This window comes from Zophobas morio, unplaced genomic scaffold (genome assembly GCF_036711695.1).
Source record: "Zophobas morio isolate AGI-343-1 ecotype UQ-CSIRO unplaced genomic scaffold, CSIRO_AGI_Zmor_V1 ptg000009l, whole genome shotgun sequence".
Taxonomy (NCBI): Eukaryota; Metazoa; Arthropoda; class Insecta; order Coleoptera; family Tenebrionidae; genus Zophobas; species Zophobas morio.
The window spans coordinates 9,887,320-9,907,713 of NW_026972114.1; the positions used below are offsets into that span (position 1 = coordinate 9,887,320).

General features: G+C 32.2%; 1 protein-coding gene across 5 annotated transcripts in view; it reads right to left on the reverse strand.

Moving 5' to 3' along the window:
* Positions 1-20,394, reverse strand: part of Eip93f (Ecdysone-induced protein 93F) — a 156,979-nt gene that overhangs the window by 15,859 nt on the left and 120,726 nt on the right. For all 5 annotated transcript variants that reach the window (XM_064051558.1, XM_064051559.1, XM_064051556.1 and 2 more), the window contains one exon: positions 17,543-17,964. In XM_064051558.1, the coding sequence (XP_063907628.1) occupies positions 17,543-17,964 (422 nt within the window). The remainder of the gene's footprint in view (positions 1-17,542; positions 17,965-20,394) is intronic.

A 20,394-nucleotide genomic window follows, 5' to 3' on the forward strand; every position in this document is an offset into this window, starting at 1 on the left:
TTGCACCTTCTGATTTTTATTGCTAGCCCGTCGTGTGTCGTGAAAAAAATTCAATCACATATTTTTATAGAGAATTGAACGCTCTACAAAAAGTGTCTCCTATGATTTTGCGAGAAACCTGACTATGATTTTTTAACCCACTGATGCTGAAAATGTTCGGAAAGAGTTTTACTGGCCTTATTATAGCATAAAATTATAAACAATTACTGTTTAAAAAACTAAATTTAAAATGTGTATAAATTTTTGTGGTGATTTATTCCAATAAGACCATCAAATTTATTGTAATGCATCAAAAACGTCAAAATTTGGATAAATTTAACTTTAGCCTAAAATAACTCTTCAACTATCAGGTTTCTCGCACGATCATAGGAGACACTTTTTGTAGAGCGTTCAATTCTCTATAAAAATATGTGATTGCATTTTTTTCACGACACACGACGGGCTAGCAATAAAAATCAGAAGGTGCAAACAAAAATTTTCCCATGTTATTCTTATGGGAAATAGAAAAACGCGATGCGGACGGTCTTAATATTAATAGTAAGAGCTCAAATTTTAACTGGTATTTTTTTACGTTGAAAAGAAACTTTTGAACCTCTTTGCACGAAAAAAAAAATTTTTTTTTTTTTTGAATCACCCTAGTGAACATGTACTTGTCAGTTTTTTTCCTTTTGAAGACAAAAACAAAGCATTCATAGAAAACTACAAAATTAATCTGAATTATAATTATTATTAATGTTCATACTAAAACTGAAATTTCTTATCGAGATATTTGATTCACAATAAAAAAAAGATTATAATTCACCACAAATACACAGCCTTTTTCATTTAAAGAACTACGTATGTTTTATCCTTCCTGACGACATGTTATCAATAATGGAAAGTGAGTGTACAAGAAATAATTAAATAAAAAAAAAATCTTTTAATCGTTCTTTTCAAAGCTTATTTTTTTATTTTTCGGTGGAAAACGTTTCGAGAAATTTTATTTTCCATAAAATCATAATAAAAAGAATTCGTCATAACCATATCTACAAATAAATAAATAAATATGTTAGGATCTGATTATATTTTAAAATGTAAATATGCTCCTCTACATATTCCTTCGACAAATATTCCTTAAACACAGAAAACATAATTATTAAGTTAAATACGAAAACATATCATTTTATTTTCAGGCAATATCCCAATAAAAATACAAACATAGAAAAACAAAATTAATTATTGATTCAATAACACATAAAGATTATGATGCAAACTGCTACTGTATTATTGTTCACAATTTTTCTGGTATATCGTCATACTTGTCACATGTGCACAGAATATTAGATTTACATTCTCGACAATATTTCAAACTTCGACCTTGGGCATGTTAAATCAAAGAAAACACAAAAACTATTTGTTGGACAGTTTAAGGAAATTATTTGTCTATCGTTGTAAACTAACGATATTTTTTGAACAGTTTTCAAAACATGTAGCATTGTAAAAATATCAATTTCAACTAAGATACATTTCAAAACTAAGTTAAAAGCTAGAAAGTGAAACAAATGTGTGTCACCATTTCATCAGTCATCACTTTATTAAGCCAATTTCACTACATGCATATGTAGAGTAGATATGCATTTTTGTGTTATTAAAATTCCGTTAGTAATTTAGACTATACTTATTAGAATATTCTTGTATTATTTGTTTGAAATAAAAATACATTATTAGCACTAGGATTTTTTTCTTTATTTAGTACAAAAAGTATATTTATTTGGTTTCAGACAAATATCAAGTGCATAGCGATTTGATACTGAGCAAAACATAGACGATATGATAACATAAAACCATAGAACCATCAGTTTGCTAGAGTGTTTACTTTATAAAAAATACTTATAAATTTCAAAACCTCAGTAAATATTAACAGGTAAACCACCTACTCATTTACTTAACGCACTTCTTACTGCAGTCTCAGTAGTTTTACAAATATTAACTAGATATAGTAATTCCACCGAAGTTGTGAAAATTGTAACTGTGGTGGAAACGTCAGGAAATTCCAATTTACTGCTTATACAGTCCGACCCATTTTACACAACAAAAATTCCAAATTTATCGCCTCCACCGACAACGCTTGTGTATTTTTCTTCGTAAAATTCAACGCTTGCGGGAGGTATTTGTTCCACGAGCTTGCGTCTTGCGAACAAAGCGATATAAATTTCGATAATTTCCCAATATCTCGAACGTACTCGTAATAACAAATTCCGAAAGTATCGAAGGAAGCACACGCTGTAAAACGGCGTTTATTTTTTCCGATGTGTTTAGAACGCGCCGGAGTCATTCACCCTATTTTTGCTCCATTCGTCGGGTTTTTAGAGTATGAAAGCGCAAAACAATTGGCGGAATTAACTCGATTATCGACTAATTAATAACTTTTTGCGATCTAAATTAGTGAAACGCAGTAAAAGGCAGGCCGTTTCACTCGGATTTTTCGAATAACGAGGGAATTTTCGCGCGTTTTCACGCAGCCCGCTGATTCACACCGTCCGTTATCGGTTAATATTCGCGAACAACACAATTCGATGATAAAAAAGTCTGATTGTCAAGGTTACAACGAAAAAAATACTCGGCGTGTTTATAAAAGAGTCTGCGGCGATAGTGGCGAGATTAAAAAAATATGTTTTTGGAACAAACAAATTTGAGATAAGGCGAAAATAAAGTGTACTAACCTATCGCAACGACGTGCATATTGCGCTTAAAAATTTGGCAGGAGCGGCGAAGAGGAAAATTAGCACCACACGATGAGCAAAGTGGGAAGAAAAAGTGCATCGAAAATGATTTTCGCAACTGCCTTTGGCAAACATAGACGGTAAACACTGTACTACAGATATAAAAAACAAATAGACCATATGCACTGAACAGAGTGATTGACCCCGCGATAGCAAAGACTAAATAATCGCTCCGGCAATCGTCATTTTTTAACGCAAATAGAGCGAAAGAAGATTAATGTATCGCCATTGTTCTTTCCACAAACTGAATTATTGGAACTTTTCGATTGTTGGATTAGAAGGTTAAGACGCTGTGCGAATTTTCCCATCATAGAAAATTGCTAAAATCCGGATAAATAAAAAAGGTCATAAATTAATTCCCATATCTGAAGAGGGACTCTGCTCTCGACCATTGTTTTAAAATTAGATTGCGCCTTCGACTACAAAAAACATTCATTCAGTTAAATGAACTCGGATTAATCTGAAAGAGGTCAATAACAAACACGAATGAAAAACATTGTTAAAATGGTTAAAATGCACTGCCCCCCTTCAGCTATGAAATAAATACGTTTATCGGTCAAACTTGCAAGTTTATCTTTATGCAATTTATTTTTCCGCCGCTTTCTTCGAATTTGCTTTATGGATTATAGGTTGTGTTTTCGAGATTGTACGACTTGTGTACCCGCCGCTTGGGAAACGGAGGTGCGAAAAATACAATAAAATTTTATTGAAAAGGGTCATTGTCATTGTCTAGACTTAATCTCATTTTTACGAAACTAGGTAAACAATTTGTTTTGCTTGCATTCCTTGACTCACGTTATTTTTTTGCTTTTCATATTTTTCAAAGGATGAGTCGTTTTCCGGGAAACAATTTCGTCGTACTTTTTTAAATGTCAATGCATATATCTAACTTTATAATTAGTTTAATTATTCTGGGGAAAACCAAAAGTAAGGCGATTCCCTATTCATAACCGAACCGCTAAATTGAGTTCTACGAAATGAACATTATTAAAAAAAAAAAATGAATTTTGTCTGTTATCTGTGATTGGGATTTTTTGGGGGTATTAACACGTAGATATTTTTAGAGTGTGACAGTATTTGCCGAATTTTTTGTACATGTTTGGTTTTCCAAGCTGTATTTGGTAGATCAGCAACAAGTGACAATTTTTATCTACATACTTTGTTAATCTTACATTTTTCAGCCGAAATTGAAACAGAATAAGAACTTTATATAGTGTTAGAAATTTCCTTAAAATATCCTTAATATCCATTAAAAGTAGGAAAGCTTAGGAAACAGCGAAGCAATTTGTCATTCTTGAATTTTTGATTGAATTCATTTTACACTGTATACCATTTCTGTTAAGGAACGAATTTTCTAACACTTTTGTATTATATACTTACATCTGAAGTGTTATCCAAGAACTCGTCATTATCCTTGTCTAATCTAACAAACACAGGTTTCGAAAAATAGAAAATAATGGTTGGTAGTTTATATTTGTACTTAGTGGAAGAAATGGATCAGATTTCGAAACAACAAAACGAGTTACAAGGTTAAAAAGCTAAAAGAAGAGGCCTTTATTTATAAAGTGTAAGTAAGTTGAGCATCATCTTATCTAACAGAAAGTTCAGTTTTAGAAAGAAGTTACACAAGGTGAAACCACAAAACATTTTTGTAATTGTTTCAGAACTCGCAAAAGCTCCAATGATTTTCATTATTGTTACCCAATCATAGCAAATAAATGAATTAAACTGAGAATAATTTGTATTCTAGTTTTTAAATATACCTATTTGTTTAAGTGGGTTTTATAATTTAACTACTTTTATTACTTTTTTTATAATATATTTGTGTGGTTTGACTCCCAAAGAATACAAGAAAACATATTAGTTTACTATGATAAATTTAACAACAAAAAAGTTTTTGATCAGGTCCATAACTACGCTCACTTGACACATGATAGTGTAGCCTCTCGCGTAAACAAGATTGTAACATAATATTTAAAAGTTCAGTTCCTATTTGTTATGCATTATCTAAAAATATTGTGTAACATTTGTCCCCAAAAAATACCCACTTGGAATATTAATAAACAAATGTGCAAAATAATGTTGTTTTGCTTAAAATGGGTTACTCGTTTCCTACATGGATAGCATTACGTCTATATAAAGTTCGGCAAAAGATATAGTGTTGTTGTATTTATGACTATGACTTCATGAACATTTTACAGCGGATCCTTCATAAAAATTGATTAAATACAAGCATATTTATTGTGACGAACTCGTACAAATTACCGCAAGTTGAGTTGCAATTAAGCAGTAACACACTTTATCTTTCGCCGAACTTTACCTCCATACCGTTGTTTCAGGTTTTGTGTCATAGTCCATAACATTTTACTGCTTGCGAGTCTTGCGATGTCGGTATGTAAAAGCTAAGTTTAACGACAAAGAAATATTTGTTCTGTAGTGGTTATTATTAATTATTTTGGTTTTTGGAAATTGAAACTTTTACTATATCTTAAATTATCGAGTAAAGTTTATGTGATTTATTAAAAAAAAAGCACAAATAATAAATAAATAGCGATTTTTTTTCCTATTATATGAAGTATTTAATTATGCTGTGATAGCGTGATATAATAATGTAAATTAGAATGGAAAAAGCTCATTACTCACGAGTGGGATAAGTTACGCACCAGCCACGTGTAATTCAAGCAGTTTATAATTGCTTTATAGCTCGAGTTGTGTACATACTATGCGGTTTCTCGAACACTGTTAGTTTACAATTATGAAGGTATGCAACCAAACTTACTTCGAAAACTACTCCCAAAACTGATTGCAACAATAATTACACAAAAATTAAACATACATTTTTAAACAATGCTATTTCGTTGTTCTTACAATATTTTTGAAAAAAGCGGGTTGGTTTATGACGTCATCAATTTTGAACTGTCCACTTTTTTCCCGAACGTAAGCTAAGAAGAAATTTAATATGGTAAGTTTGACGACTGCCTAATTTATTGTCTTCCCGACGTTTCACAGTTTGAAGAATTCGAAAATGTCAGTACCCTTTGCCGTCTATCTGTTGGCAATTATATGCGATAATCTCCAAGGCTACTGGATTTATATTATATTTTTTTAATAATCTACAAGAAAATGTCTTTGGTTAAATTTTGAAAAACTATCTAAAATTGACTGAAATTATCCTTTTCATTGAAAAATTTTGCTTTTGCCAAAAAAATACCAAAAAAATTCTGAAATACAGATTTCCTCGTGCTGATTATAAAAAGATAACGTGTTTATGCCCCCGGTACAAGATTTTCAAAATATTCGGTTTGAATTTTTTTTTTAATCCAAAAAATTGCAATATTTCACTGGGAAAATAGTAGGAGCTTTTGAAAAAATGGGTCTGAAATTAACTAATAGAGGCCGAAATCTTTAAGAAAATGTCTTTCGTTAAATTTTGAAAATCGTCGAAAATTGGCCGAATTTTTTTCAAAAAGTTGCCAATAAATTTCCAAAAATTTTAGGAAATAAATTTTGTCTTTCTGTCCAAAAACATAGTTTATTTATGACGCTAGGGGAAGATTTAAAAATATTGGGCGTGAAAATATTTTTTTAGTCCTCAAAATTGTAATGTTTCAGTGGCCGATTCTGGAAAAATAGTAGGAGCCTGTTATCGAAGAAATGAGTCCGAAGCGAACTTTTGGAGCTAGAAATCTATAAGAAAATATCTTTGCTTAAATATTGGAAAATTCGCCAAATTTTCGTTTTCTTTGAAACATTTTGCGTTTGAAAAAGTTGTCCAAAAATTCCCACAAAATTCTGGAAAATAGATTTCGTCGTGCTGATTCCAAAAACATAACGTGTTTATACTTCCGGCGCAAGATTTAAAAATATTCGGCTAGAAAATATTTTTTTTAGTCCCCAAAAATTGTAATGTTTCAATGGGCTACTCTGGAAAAATAGTAGGAGCTTTCGAAGAAATGAATCCGAAACCAAAATCTGGAGGTAGAAATGTTTTCAGTTAAATTTTGAAAAATTGTCGAAAATTGACTGAATTTTTTGTTTTGATTGAAAAATTTTACTTTTGAGAAAGTTGCCGAAAAATTACCAAAAAATTCTGGAATACAGATTTCCTAGTGCTAATTATAAAAATATAGCGTGCTAATGCCCCCATTAGAAGATTTTCAAAAGATTCGATTATAATTTTTTTTTAATAAAAAAAAATGCAATATTTCACTGGGAGAATAGTAGAAGCTTTTGAAGAATTGGGTCCGAAACTATCTACTAGAGGTCAAAATCTATAAGAAAATGTCTTTCGTTAAATTTCGAAAATTGTCGAAAATTGGCCGAAATTTTCATTGCATATTGCCAAAGTTACCAAAAATTTCCCAAAAATTTTAGGATAAATTTTGTCGTTCTGATTCCAAAACATAGCTTGTTTATGACGCTAGTGCAAGATTTAAAAATATTCGGTGTGAAACTATATTTTTTTTAGTCCTAAAAATTTCAAAAAATTGCAAAGTTTCAGTGGGTGTTTCTGGAAAAATAGTAGGAGCCTGCTAGAGAAGAAATGAGTCCGAAGCCAACTTTTGGAGTTCGAAATCTATAAGAAAATGTCTTTCTGGAAAACAGATTTCGTTGTGTTAATTCCAAAAACGTAGCGAGTTTTTACTTCCGGTGCAAGATTTAAAGATAATCGGCGTGAAAATATATTTTTTTTTAGTCCTAAAAATTGCAAAAGTGGGCGATTCTAGCAAAATAGTAGGAGCTATCGAAAAAATGAGTCGAAATCTATAACAAAATCTCTTTGGTTAAATTTTGAAAAATTGTCGAAAATTGAATGAATTTTTTGTTTTCATTGAAAAATTTTGCTTTTGAGAAAGTTGCGGAAAATTACTAAACTAAGATTCTGAAATACAGATTTCCTCGTGCTGATTATAAAAATATAGCGTGTTTATGTCCTCGGTACAAGATTTTCAAAATTTTCGGTTTGATTTTTTTTAATCCAAAAAAAAAACGCAATATTTCACTGGGAAAATAGGAGATTTTGCAGAAATGGGTCGAAAACTAACAATTAGGGGTCGAAATCTATAAAAAAATGTCTGCTTAAATTTTGGAAAATTCGCCAAATTTTCGTTTTGTTTGAAAAATGTAGCTTTTGAAAAAGTTGTCAAAAAATTCGCAGAAAATTCTAGAAAATAGATTTCGTCGTGTTAATTCCAAAAACGTAGCGGGTTTATATTTCCGGGGCAAGATTTGAAAATATTCTTTTTTTTTTAGTTCTAAAAATTGTAATGTTTCAATGGGCGATTCTTGAAAAATAGTAGGAGCTATCGAAGAAATGAATCCTAAACCAAAATTTGGAGGCCGAAATCTATAAGAAAATGCCTCTAGTTAAATTTTGAAAAATTGTCGAAAACTGACTGAATTTTTTGTTTTCAGTGAAAAATTTTGCTTTTGAGAAAGTTGCCAAATAATTGCCAAAAAATTCTGGAATACAGATTTCCTCGTGCTGATTATAAAAATACAGCGTGTTTATGCCCTCGGCACAAGATTTTCAAAATTTTCGGTTTGAATGTTTTTTAATCCAAAAAAATTGCAATATTTCACTGGGAAAATAGTAGCCTTTGAAGAACTGGTGCAAGATTTAAAAATATTCGGCGTGGAAATATTTTTTTTTAGTCCTAAAAATTGTAATGTTTCAATGGGCGATTCTGGAAAAATAGTACGAGCTATCGAAGAAATGAGTGCGAAACCAAAATCTGGAGGTCAAAATCTATAAGAAAATGTGTTTAGGTAAATTTCGAAAATTGCCGAAAATTGGCTGAAATTTTCATTGTATATTGAAAAATTTTGCTTTTGAAAAAGTTGTCAAAAAATTTCCAAAAAAAATCTGTATTACAGATTTCGTCGTGGTGATCAAAAAATATATAGCGTGTTTATGCCCCCGGTGCAAGATAAAAATATTCGGCGTGAAAATATATTTTCTTTAGTCCTAAAAATTGCAAAAAGTGGGCTATTCTGGCAAAATAGTAGGAGCTAAGCTATCGAAAAATGAGTCCGAAACTAAATTCTGGAGGTCGAAATCTATAACTAAATGACTTTAGTTAAATTTTGGAACATTGTCGAAAATTGGCCTAATTTTCGTTTTCACTAAAAAATTTTGCTTTTGAAAAAGTTGCCACAAAATTTTGGAAAATAGATTTCGCCATACTGATTCCAAAAACTTAAATTTAATTTTATTATTATTTCCTGTTAAGTGGGTGCAGATCCTGTTAGAAATGAAATATATTTATTTATTCAAAAACATAGCATGTTTATGCAACTATATATTAAGATTTACGTATCTATTCTTTCTTTCTAGGAACCTGATGACGAATAATTTACTAATTAAACATTTGTCAAAAAATGTTTATTTTTTTTTAATCCAAAAAGGTACAATTTGTGGAGGTCGAAATCAAAAAAAGAATGAAAAAAAATTGGCGAAATTTTCATAGGGTATCGAAAAATTGTGTTTTTGAAAAAGTTGCAAAAAAATTCAAAAAATTCTGGGATATACATAGCGTATTTATGTCCCTACTGGAAGAGTTAAAACTATTGGGTGTAAATATAATGTTTGAAGCTTTGACAATTTTTTTTTATTTCTAAAAACTGCAATGTTTCAATGGGCGATTCCGGAAAAGTAGTAGGAGCTATCGAAGAAATGAGTCGGAAAACAAATTCTGGAGGTCGAAATCCATAAGAAAATGTCTTTGATAAATTTTGGAAAAAATCCAGTTTTTTCGAAAAAATGATAAGGTTTGATTTTGTAAAATTTAATATTGTAAGTAAAAAAATATAGATAATACAAGTTACAGCGAAAAAAAAACACTTGGTAAGGTTGCAAAATAATTGTGATGAAAATCATGAAAAGATTCATAAAACAAGTGTAGGAGTATATCATTTCATAAAATTTATATAACCTGAACTAAGCAATATAATGAGAGGACGTCATCACATTGTTGGTGGGGGCGATTAGACAAAATTTGGCTAGCATTTTACAATCTACACGATACTCCTAAAATACAATCGGTCCACAGTTTCGATTTTTTTACTAAATAATAAATGTCCTTAAGTATCGCTCGGTAGAGTGGAAATAGAATGAGAAGAACTTGTGAAATCTAACGCTGTTGGATCATCAATCAGAACACACAGTAAGGACTGTGGGACAAGTAGTTTCCTCCCGTTAAAAGTGTTTACAACTGATACGTTTTATTGATGTGTTCTTCTCAAAGTATTGCCACTCTATTTTTATTTTTCCCTTATCAAAACTAATCAAATATAGTGAAACCTAGAAAAGCAATAAATCTTTCGAAATCTTAACAAAAAATTTAGTTGAAGAGCTTTGTGGTGACTACGTTTGTTTTTATTTTTTAATTGTAGATAGGTATATATACACATTTAGGTTATGTAAAAAATGCTATCAATAAATTGTTCGTTTAAAAAGCGTAATTAAGAAAACTAGTTCACCTGTTTGAGTTTTTTGTTTTATTATTGGTTTGTAAAATGTCGCAGAGTCCACACTTACTCAGATACCTTAATTCTTTAAAACAACATCTTCACCATGTGATTTTTTTTAACAAAAAACACAGAACATTTTTTGCGGTCACTAGGTAAATTACAAAATTATCAACTTACATTTTACCACAAAATAAATAACTAAACGAGTCACGAGTCATTCTCACGCCTCTTACTTTATCAAACTACTCTTGTTTCCTCTGAACGTTTTATCATTATTTTTGTGTATATTGCAATATTCTCGGAACCCATCCAAAACAGCGCGATATGCGTAATTCCAGGATTACGACACATTGCCGAAAATACAGTCCGGGTAAAAGCCATCAAATTTCCTCTCTCTTTTCCGCGAGTTAGTCATAACAGCAGCAGTAATTCCTTTTCGGTGCCGACTTTAGTAACCGCAGCGCGTAATATTTCTGGGTCATTTGGCGGCATCGAATTTCGCACAGGAAACATTATGTTGCACTCTTATCGCCAATACCAAATAAGAAACGATAAGAGCGAATTTTTGTGTATCCAATATCCATGAACCGTCTGGTCGGGGCTATCAAAAATTCTAGCTTGATACGGTATCAAGACAGAGCGGAAAATGTAACCGAGTTATTTTTTACCTTATTTGTTTGACCATCTATACAATTAGCACGCACTGATGCAAATTCCACACACTTGCAATAAGCGGTCAAGTTTCGGGTTTGGCTGTTAAATATGCTTAGAAATGTCAAGTGTCGGCGATGAGCAATCGTTCAAATTCGATGCGCCCGCAACAGTAGCGGAAATTTGGCCACATGTGGTCAAATTAACATTCGAGTACCAAAAATATTCTAGAAATGGAAATTACGAAGGTTATGAATAAACATGGCGTGTTTTTTGCTTATGTCATACGAAATTTAGTGGGTGGGATTACGGAGAACTGGAAAATATCGAGTGTGTTAAAATCGCACATTATCAAATAGGTTGCGGAGGACGGAACTTACGTTATGTCAAACGGATTATTCTATTTAAATTATTATATTATCAGAAGTATTTTCCCTGTCAACGATAATTTATTTTGATTTTGTTGATAGTAGTTGGAGTGTTTTGTATATTTATTTATAATAAACATATATATACATCGCTGTTGAATTTTTTGTTGTTTCGTCTTCCCGGGTGTGAAGTCCACAAAACAAATGGCTAATTAAGTTTTACGGCTTATACAACATGAAAATATCGATCTTCCTGTTCCGTCTGTCTGGAACCAATTTAATGAATCCGGAACTATTGGTTGGATTGTTATGGAATTTTGACTATTCTTTAAAAATATTGTGTGGATGGTCAAACGCTAATCAAAATTTTTTTGGTCGTCCCCACCAAAATTTTGTTGACGTTACCTTAAAAGTTTGCTAGGTAAATCATATGTAAAAATTATAAAATAATATGCAATTTATATAAGAAATTCGACTTTTTTAATGTGTTTCGAAGGAGATTCTGTCTACATATGATGGTTGACTTTCAAGTGATGTTTATGACAATGTCTGGCCTTCAGTGATACTGAAACTTGACTAATATAAAGTCAGACAAAAAGCCCTGAAATAAACTTCAAGAATGTATAACAAAGGTTTAAAGTTAAAGTAAATTAAAAGTTCACACTTCTTACAATTTTAAAAATAATAAATTTTTATGATTAAATAACAAAGCAGCCGAAAGAAAGTATTTTTTAATTTTCCTTAATGAACAAGTAATTTGCGTTTTTTAATTTGTTAATATAAATAAAAAAATAACAGCTTTCCTTCTAATTTATATTTTGTCCACTGCTAATGTTTCATCTGTTATTCCTTGCATAATTATCAAATGCATAGACTGTAAGTTCCAACATAAAGCTAAATATATGAAGTGTACAAATAAAACATACGGAAAACTAGATAAAAAAATCAGAGATAATATTGGTGAAAACAGTATGACAAACCACCTATATTTAAATCTAGCAACTAACGTCACCGTCATTTTCGCTTCCCGAGCGTTGGCTGAGAAAACCATTAATGGGGTCATTTTTAACCGCCTCTAATTTCATGTTTCCTTGCCACTTAGTAGTCCTAAAATCCACCGACCGATTTATTCGAAACTTGAAGAGTATCTCAAGATTGCCGTGAAGTTAATAAAACACTAAATCTAAATATATCTACTTATCCTCTCCGGAAAACTAATGACGTCATCTCAAAATTTCTCCCAGAACATAAATCAATTTATTTTTATTGTTCTATAACGTGAACAACGCCATCACAAAAAAATTGGTCCAAGGTTACTTCAACAGAACTTCCCTCGCCCTTGAAGTACCTACAATCCAACAAATTACGCTTCATTGAAAAATTACAGAAAATTTGTGTTTTGTGATAACCTTTATATGTATAGTAACCAGTGGTGTAAATGACACCTCGAACCCGCTGCGCCACGGGGGTACAAATTCCAGTACAAACTGCAGTTTTACAGACAATATGAAATGTATTCAAAGCAAATAACCAACGGAAAAGAGTGTATTATTATCAGTGTACATGCTTAACTTCGTTTGTTTATGTTTATTTATCGAAAGAAAGTCACGCAGAAATTTGTTTAATTTGAATGAATTGTCTCCTCAAAACAGAAGACTAAAATGAATCTGGGTTTTGCAATTATGGGGCGGAGCCTAATTGCAAAAACGGATATTTCCTTATACAAATTTTCCATTTTAAGCTTCATGTTGTGAAAAGAAGTCTACACATATTAAAATAAAAAGACAATATGTAAACCCACCCACCCACCCTATCTCAATTGTGATGATTTTTTTTCATTCGCCCTGAACCAGAGGGACTCAGCTTAACTGCAAAATAATTATTTCTCTACAATAAATTAAAAACATGTTTTTGAGCATCGTTTTGTTCAAAGAATACTACGCATATTAAGAAAAAAAGGCGAAATATAAACCCCGCCCACCCACCCCATCTTAATTGTGACGATTTTTTTTTAACTTAAAACACGTTTAAAATGGTAAATTTTTGTAAAGAAATATGGATTTTGCAATTAAGCTCCACCCCTACGTCTCCGAACGAATGATCAGGACAGTTATGGGTGGGGCTTAATCTTTGGCTTTAATTTTTTCTTAATGTAGATACATAGTATTCTTTTGATAACACGATACTCAAAAAAATTTCTTACATGGTAATTTCTTTTAGACAGAGAAGTAATAAGAATTTTGCATTTAAATTCCACTCCTTTGGTTCTCGACGATTATAAAACGATTATCACAATTGAGATAGGACGGGTGGGCGGGGCTTATATTTGCCTTTTTTCTTAATATACGTAGGTACTTGTCTTTTCAGAACAAGAAACTTAAAATATGTTTGAAATGGTAAATTCTTGAAGACAAATATCGATCTTGCAATTAAGCTCCACCCCTCGATCTGACAACGAATGAAAAATTCATCACAATTGAGAATTGAGATCGGGGCGGGCCTAATCTTCGGATTTATTTTTTTGTTAATATACATAGTATTCTTTGAACAACACGATATTCAAAAACATGTTTTTAATTTCTCGCTGCAGTTAAACCTCGTCCCCTTGGGTCACGACGAATAAAAAAATCATTACAATTGAGATCGGGCGGGTGGGCGGGGCTACATTTTGCCTTTTTTTCTTAGTATATGTAGACTTATTTCGACAACAAGAAATTTAAAACATGTCTAAAATGGTAAATTTTTGTAGTAATCAACTTAAATCCTCTACTTTTCTTCTACAACCCCTTTAAATACGGCAAAAGTTGAACAACAAAGTTATTATCAACAGCAACTTGGCAAAGGAGTTTAGAAAATGACAATTTTCTAAAAGCAACGTCAGCGGGAACAGCAACTGCAACGGTAAGTATATAAATCCCACTGTTAACGTCATCAAAAAAAGATGTTCATTTTGGAAATTTTACGACTGTCTAAAATTTTATTTAACCATTTGTTTCGGTGGCTTAGCTTTTCAAAATTGAAATTGATTAAATCGTACTTAAGGTCCACAATGAGCTAAGCGCGACTAAACAATATTTCCATTTTATCAAGTGAAAAAAAGAGGAAAGTAAATTTTGATAACCTTCTAGAATATTTTGCCAAAGTAAAGACCCGTAGGCACGTTTAGTATGTTGTTTTATTATGTGGGGGAGTGCTCAATAGAAAATCGCCCTGGGTGCCAAACTCGCTGCGCCGCCACTGGACGTGGGTATTCTCACATTTTATGGAAAATGAAATCAATAAAAATTGGTCGACGGTTATAAGTATAATCCACCAAATCAAACTCTTTAAAAAATTATAAAATTTGATTTTACGCCTTTCGTTTTGTGATAACCACTGTAGAGTAAAAACCAGAGGCATAAATAACACCCCTTGCCCTTCAACACGAGGTAACAGCAATCTGAAGCTCAAGTGTTTATTTCTGTTTATACATCGAAAGAATGTCACGTAGAAATTAGTTTCATGTGAATGAGTTTGTCTCCCCAAAACAATTAAACCACAATCGAACAAAATTTTCTGAATATTATAATTCTTATTTTATCATTATTTTGTAAAGATGTGGGTATTCTTCACATTTTCGAGAAAATGGGGCGACTCGTTTTTAATTTGACCAATAAAAAAATTGTGATGACGTCATCAACATGGATAATTTTAGGCACAGCACAAAAGAAAAGGAGTCACAGCGTTATACCAATGCAAGAAAAAAAAAAAGGCCCACTGGGTCATGGAGACGTACAAACCGTGTTGGGAATAAAACGTTATTATACCTTGCAAATGTTTTTGCGAAAATTGAACGTTTAGCGAAAAAACTAAAAGTGGATTCGTACACTACAAGTATATAACTATATTTTTGCTTAACATTCAAATCATTTTAAAATATTATTCATTGAAATGACGTCATAAAATTGTTTGGTTACGCTTGGGAAGTAAATATTTATTAAATGTTTAATATGAAATTCTCCGAAAGCCCCACTACAGTCTCCGCTATGCCCTACTTTTAAAATCATAGTTCAATAGTGTGCATCGTCTCACTATTCGTACCAAAAAGCTGATAACGTTATCTCAAAAAGTAATAAGCAAATATTCATTAAAAAATTACTTTATCATTATCTCAAAAACTGTTCATCTAATTTCTTCGAAAGTTCGAAAATAAAGTAAGCTGCAGCTAAAGTTGTATATTATTTATACCTTCGTAAACTCTATGACGTCATCTGAAGAAATTAACAAATATATATTCACTGAAAAATTGCAGTTATTTTTTTTCTAAAGTTCGTCTGATTATAGAAAATTAGTGTATGAACCAGTTTATTTTATCGATTATCTTAGCAACAAATGAACTAATTTCCTTAAAAATTTGAAAACATAGGAACGTTATTGGCATTGATGTATTAAGAATATGAATTTTTTAACCACATCAAAAAGTTAATGACGTTTGTTTTCAAATATCAAAAACTTACTTTTGTATCCTTGACCTTGTTTTGTCCAATATTTTTAAAATAAAAAATGTCAAAGGCGCCGTTGGCAAACGGAATCTTTCTCATATTTACATGAACTCTATTTTTATCGAAAATCGTTATGAAACCTGACGATACCAACTTTTTTCTTAGTAGAAGATCAAATCACCACGTCTTGATTTTTATCAGATCTCCAAAACCACTTCCATGATCAATTATTTTTCTGTATGGTCGCCTAAAAAACGTTCTGTGTATTGGCAAAGAGAACTTTTTAAGCCTCAGTTGACTTGTAGGTCTCGACCTCAAACTTCAGATCAGCCGAAAAAAATCTTCTTTATGGCCTTGATACACAAATAAATATTTTAAGAGCATGTCTCTTCTCAACAAATTATACAGTGAAGGCTATATGTCCAACATTTTTTAAATATCGGAACGATTTATGTTGAAAAATAAACTGCAATTAATAAACTGATAAAAATGCTTTGACACGTAATATTTTTCATATTATATGGGCTGTGAAAGTCATTTTCTCAATGGTTTTACGACTTGTCCAATTATATTTATATATATATTATTGTTGCTTTTGTCATCAAAAAAGTGACAGTAACTTCAGAAATCATCAAAATTTGACAGAAAACGTAACCTTTCGAAAAATATATATTTTAACAGTTCAAGTATGTAAACTTGATGCATTTTCTGTATGATTTTTTTTCATATATCTTTAACAAGTTATCAAACAACAAAAAGTTACTGTTACAATGTAAACAGTTACATAATTATTCTTGTACAGTATGTTCTTGGCAAACATACATTTAAATGCAAACATTTTTCATAGCAACACTCCATTTAAAAAAGTGCTTAAATTGTTGTTAAAACATTGTTTTGTGTGTTTGCATTATACACATTCTTCTAACTTCCATAAAGTGTGTTTTCAATAATCAGACTTATTGACGTCAAAAACTGTTTATTTTTTCCCAGGAAGTAAAAACAATCTTCATTTAAAAAAATAAAACAAGCTAATGATTGAAAATATTTACGCATTTGTTACAATTTAACATTTTCTTTAAAATTTCAATGTTAGTTCAACGTCTATAAAATTTCTGTCTTTTAAAACACTGCAGTGACATGGAAAATGGTAAAAACGTGAAAGTGACATTAAAAATAAGTTATAAAGTTGCTGTTCTTTACGACCTCAGTATAAGGCGCAGCCACTAATAAACAACGCCAGTGAACACTAGTCGTTCGATTGTTTTGTTTAATGCACGAACTTGTACCTTAGAGATGGAAGTAGAATTCCAAATTTTAGCTTAAACTGTTAAGTTACATCGTACGCACAACAAAACAGTCGAACATCCAATTTCTACTTGACGTCGTCCTTTTGTTTCAATATTTGTGTAACGTAAATATTACACCTTTGTGTGAGCTACTGTCAAAGTAAGTAAAGTAATTCCCCCTACACCTGAAGCAAATTATCTAAAATCAAATTACATTTTAAGTCACTTGTTTCAGACACAGCTCATTTAATTTGACCTTTAAATAAGATCTTAGCTTGGTCATGCTGTTTAAACACCTGACAAGTATGACATTATGACATTTTTGGCATAAAAGAGCATCATAAACCTACTAAATGACTGTCTTTTGGATGTAAATCGTCCCAACTGACTTAGATATCTAGTTTACATTATTCCTCTATTTAGTACCGTGATCCACCCCGCTCCCTAGATCCCACACAACCTCAAACATCCCCAACCGCGCCAACTTCAACCCCCAAATTCTCACCCTCCCTCTCACTCACTTGAAAATATGCTTGGTGTCCAGCGTCGGCAGCCTCACGTTGTTGCCGCCCATCCTGCCGTCCGCGACGCTGTTATGGTTCGCCGCCCCCTTGCTGAGATCCAGCGGTTGCTCCCCCGAAGCGGCCTTGTCCTGGTTGTTATCCTGGAAGGACCTGGCCACGTTCGCCAGGTACCAGTTATGCGACAGGATACTCGGAGGGTAAAAGGGCAGGTGTGGGGCGGGCGTGCCGGGGGAATTTCCGCCCGTGAACGCCGCCGCTAACGCCGCCATCGACGTGACGCTCTCGATCGTCGTCATGTTCGCCGGTGCTACCGGGTGGCGGTGGCGGTGGTGGTTGTTGTTGAGCGAGGGGGTGAGCGATGGCGGTACCTCGTTGTCACTGTGGCTGTCTGACGAATCCGAGTCCGTATGGCGGGGACTCTGCGGGAACACGGAATGTTAAAAAAATGACGAGGAAATGAGACGAATAAATAGCGCTTATCGCGTTATTTTAGACGGCTGGATTCGGAGTGATAACGGGATTTCGCGGCGCGGAGTACCGTCGGATGGGGTTTGGGGGGGAAATGCCGGCCAAGGATTAGGTTTCTGATATGTTTTCGCATTTTGTGCACTTAATTTAAACCAGGTTATACTTGATTAATTAAAAAAGTTGGATTCTATGCTTCTCAGCTGAACTCGCTCTAGCATGATTGGTTGTGAGACTACTATCTATTAACGCTTAGATAACTTTAATTAGCTAATAGTAAGACTTTATGTTTAGCTTATTCAATATAGTTATTACCTAGCCATAATATCATAACACATAAATGACTAGAAAGGATGATTTAAAATTTATCTGATCAGAATTTACCACTCTAGACTCAAAATGATAATTCTAGAGGTTACATTATGTCATAATTATTAACCATCTACGTCGGGAGGTCTTAAAGACAAAACGTATTCAGACTCTGCTTAACCTTGATCCAGTACAGAACACAGTCTCACGTTGCCTCCCTATTTGAAATTACGTATTATTTTTATTCCTCTTCAGCAAAGCTCTACATATAGAAATAAATAGTTACAAAAACTGTAAGGAAGTTTGGAACTAAAGACTGCTTAATTAAACTAAGAAATACAACGGAACAATACTAACAAGGAGAAATAAAAATAAATTGAAACAAATAAAGGAAAATATACCAGTAAAATGAAAAGGGACATTTAAGAAAAAATAGTGAAAGCTAAAGAAGTCAAAACCGAAAAAAAATAAAGAGCAATAGAAATGAAACAAGGGCAACAAACACATGGAGTAGACAAAAAGAAACCAAGTGGAAAATGAAGTGGAAACAGACTGAGCCATGAATAAAACAAAGAGACACATTTCAAACAGGAAAACTTAAAGAATTAATAAGCGAAATAGAAAAGAATAACTTCGACAGTATTGGAAAAGACGAAAAGTTGGAGACAAGACATAACTTCTTTTATAAATGAAGAATAACTGTAGAAAACAGATAAGAAAAAGAATCTCAAAATGTGCTCGATCGAGTTTAAAGGAAATCAACGTAATTTAAGCATAATAAATATACATTTGTCTATACAGAGGCAACAGAAGATGATAAAGTTTTGTATGAACAAGTTGAGATGGAAAAGTCGATAAGAAGCACATAATTACACTGAAAAGGAATAGGTATATAAATGAATTTGATATCCTCTGACAAATGGACAATAAATGAAACTGACTATGTAATAATAGAATTGTCGAAAGTTATTTCGACAGAATTTCCCTCGTCCAATAATGCCGGTTCTTTGAAAAATGATAACGTTTGATTTCGAGAAATATTATTTGTGATAACTGATAACTTTTATCCATTTAAAAAAGCAGCTTAATTTGATTTTCCCCCACTACATTTTATTCGAATGCGTTATGTTACAAAGACGCACTCTGTTAACTTGTCTATACGTATTTGGTGTGGCGCGGAATGGGAAATCGGGTGAACGGTTCAACAATTGCTTCAAAAGTTTTAATCCATTGATAAAGGCCTTTCTAGCGAGTTTTCTCACTGGAAAATGTTCCGTTCAACATTTCTGCAAGGACGCGCATATCAATTCCGACACATTAAATATAATAAAAAAAAAATGATCAACAGAACTTCCCTCGCCCTCGAAGTAATAGTTCAACAAATCCTCCTCCTTTAAAAGATTATAAAATTTGATTTTGCAATTTCCATTTTGTGATAACATCTAGGTAGCTATAAAATAAACACCAGTGGATAATGCGAAATGTATTTAAAGCATATAACCAACGGAAAAAATGTGGATATTCTCAACTGTTCTTATTAGCACGTTCAGATTACAAGTACTAGCAGTTAAAAGAAAATGAAATTTCTTCAACGGACAGAAGATTTTTCCCAAAAATCAGGACGTCAAAGGTAAAAACTCAACACGGATTCATAAATCACACATGGAGGAGCATGTTTTTTTATACAAATTAAAATTATGATTAACGATTCATCATGCTTCCTATAACCTTAAAACGTTTGCAAGATTTCAGAGCATCCAGTTTTACGATATCAAAGTTAAATTGTAAAATATAATTTTGAATTTCTTCCCAAAAATCTGGATATCTACAGTAAAAATTTAACACGGATTCGTAAATCATGCATGCAGGAGTATATAATTTTTTTTTCGGGAGGCAGGAAAGAAAAAAAAAATTGATTAAGGATTTACATGCTTACGATAACCTTAAAACGTTTGCAAGCTTTCAGAGCATCCGGTTTTGTAATTTCAAAGTTAAATTGTAAAATGTTACAGAATTTCGATTTTTTTTCCCAAAAATCTGGATGTCTAGTGTAAAAGCTCAACACGGATTCATAA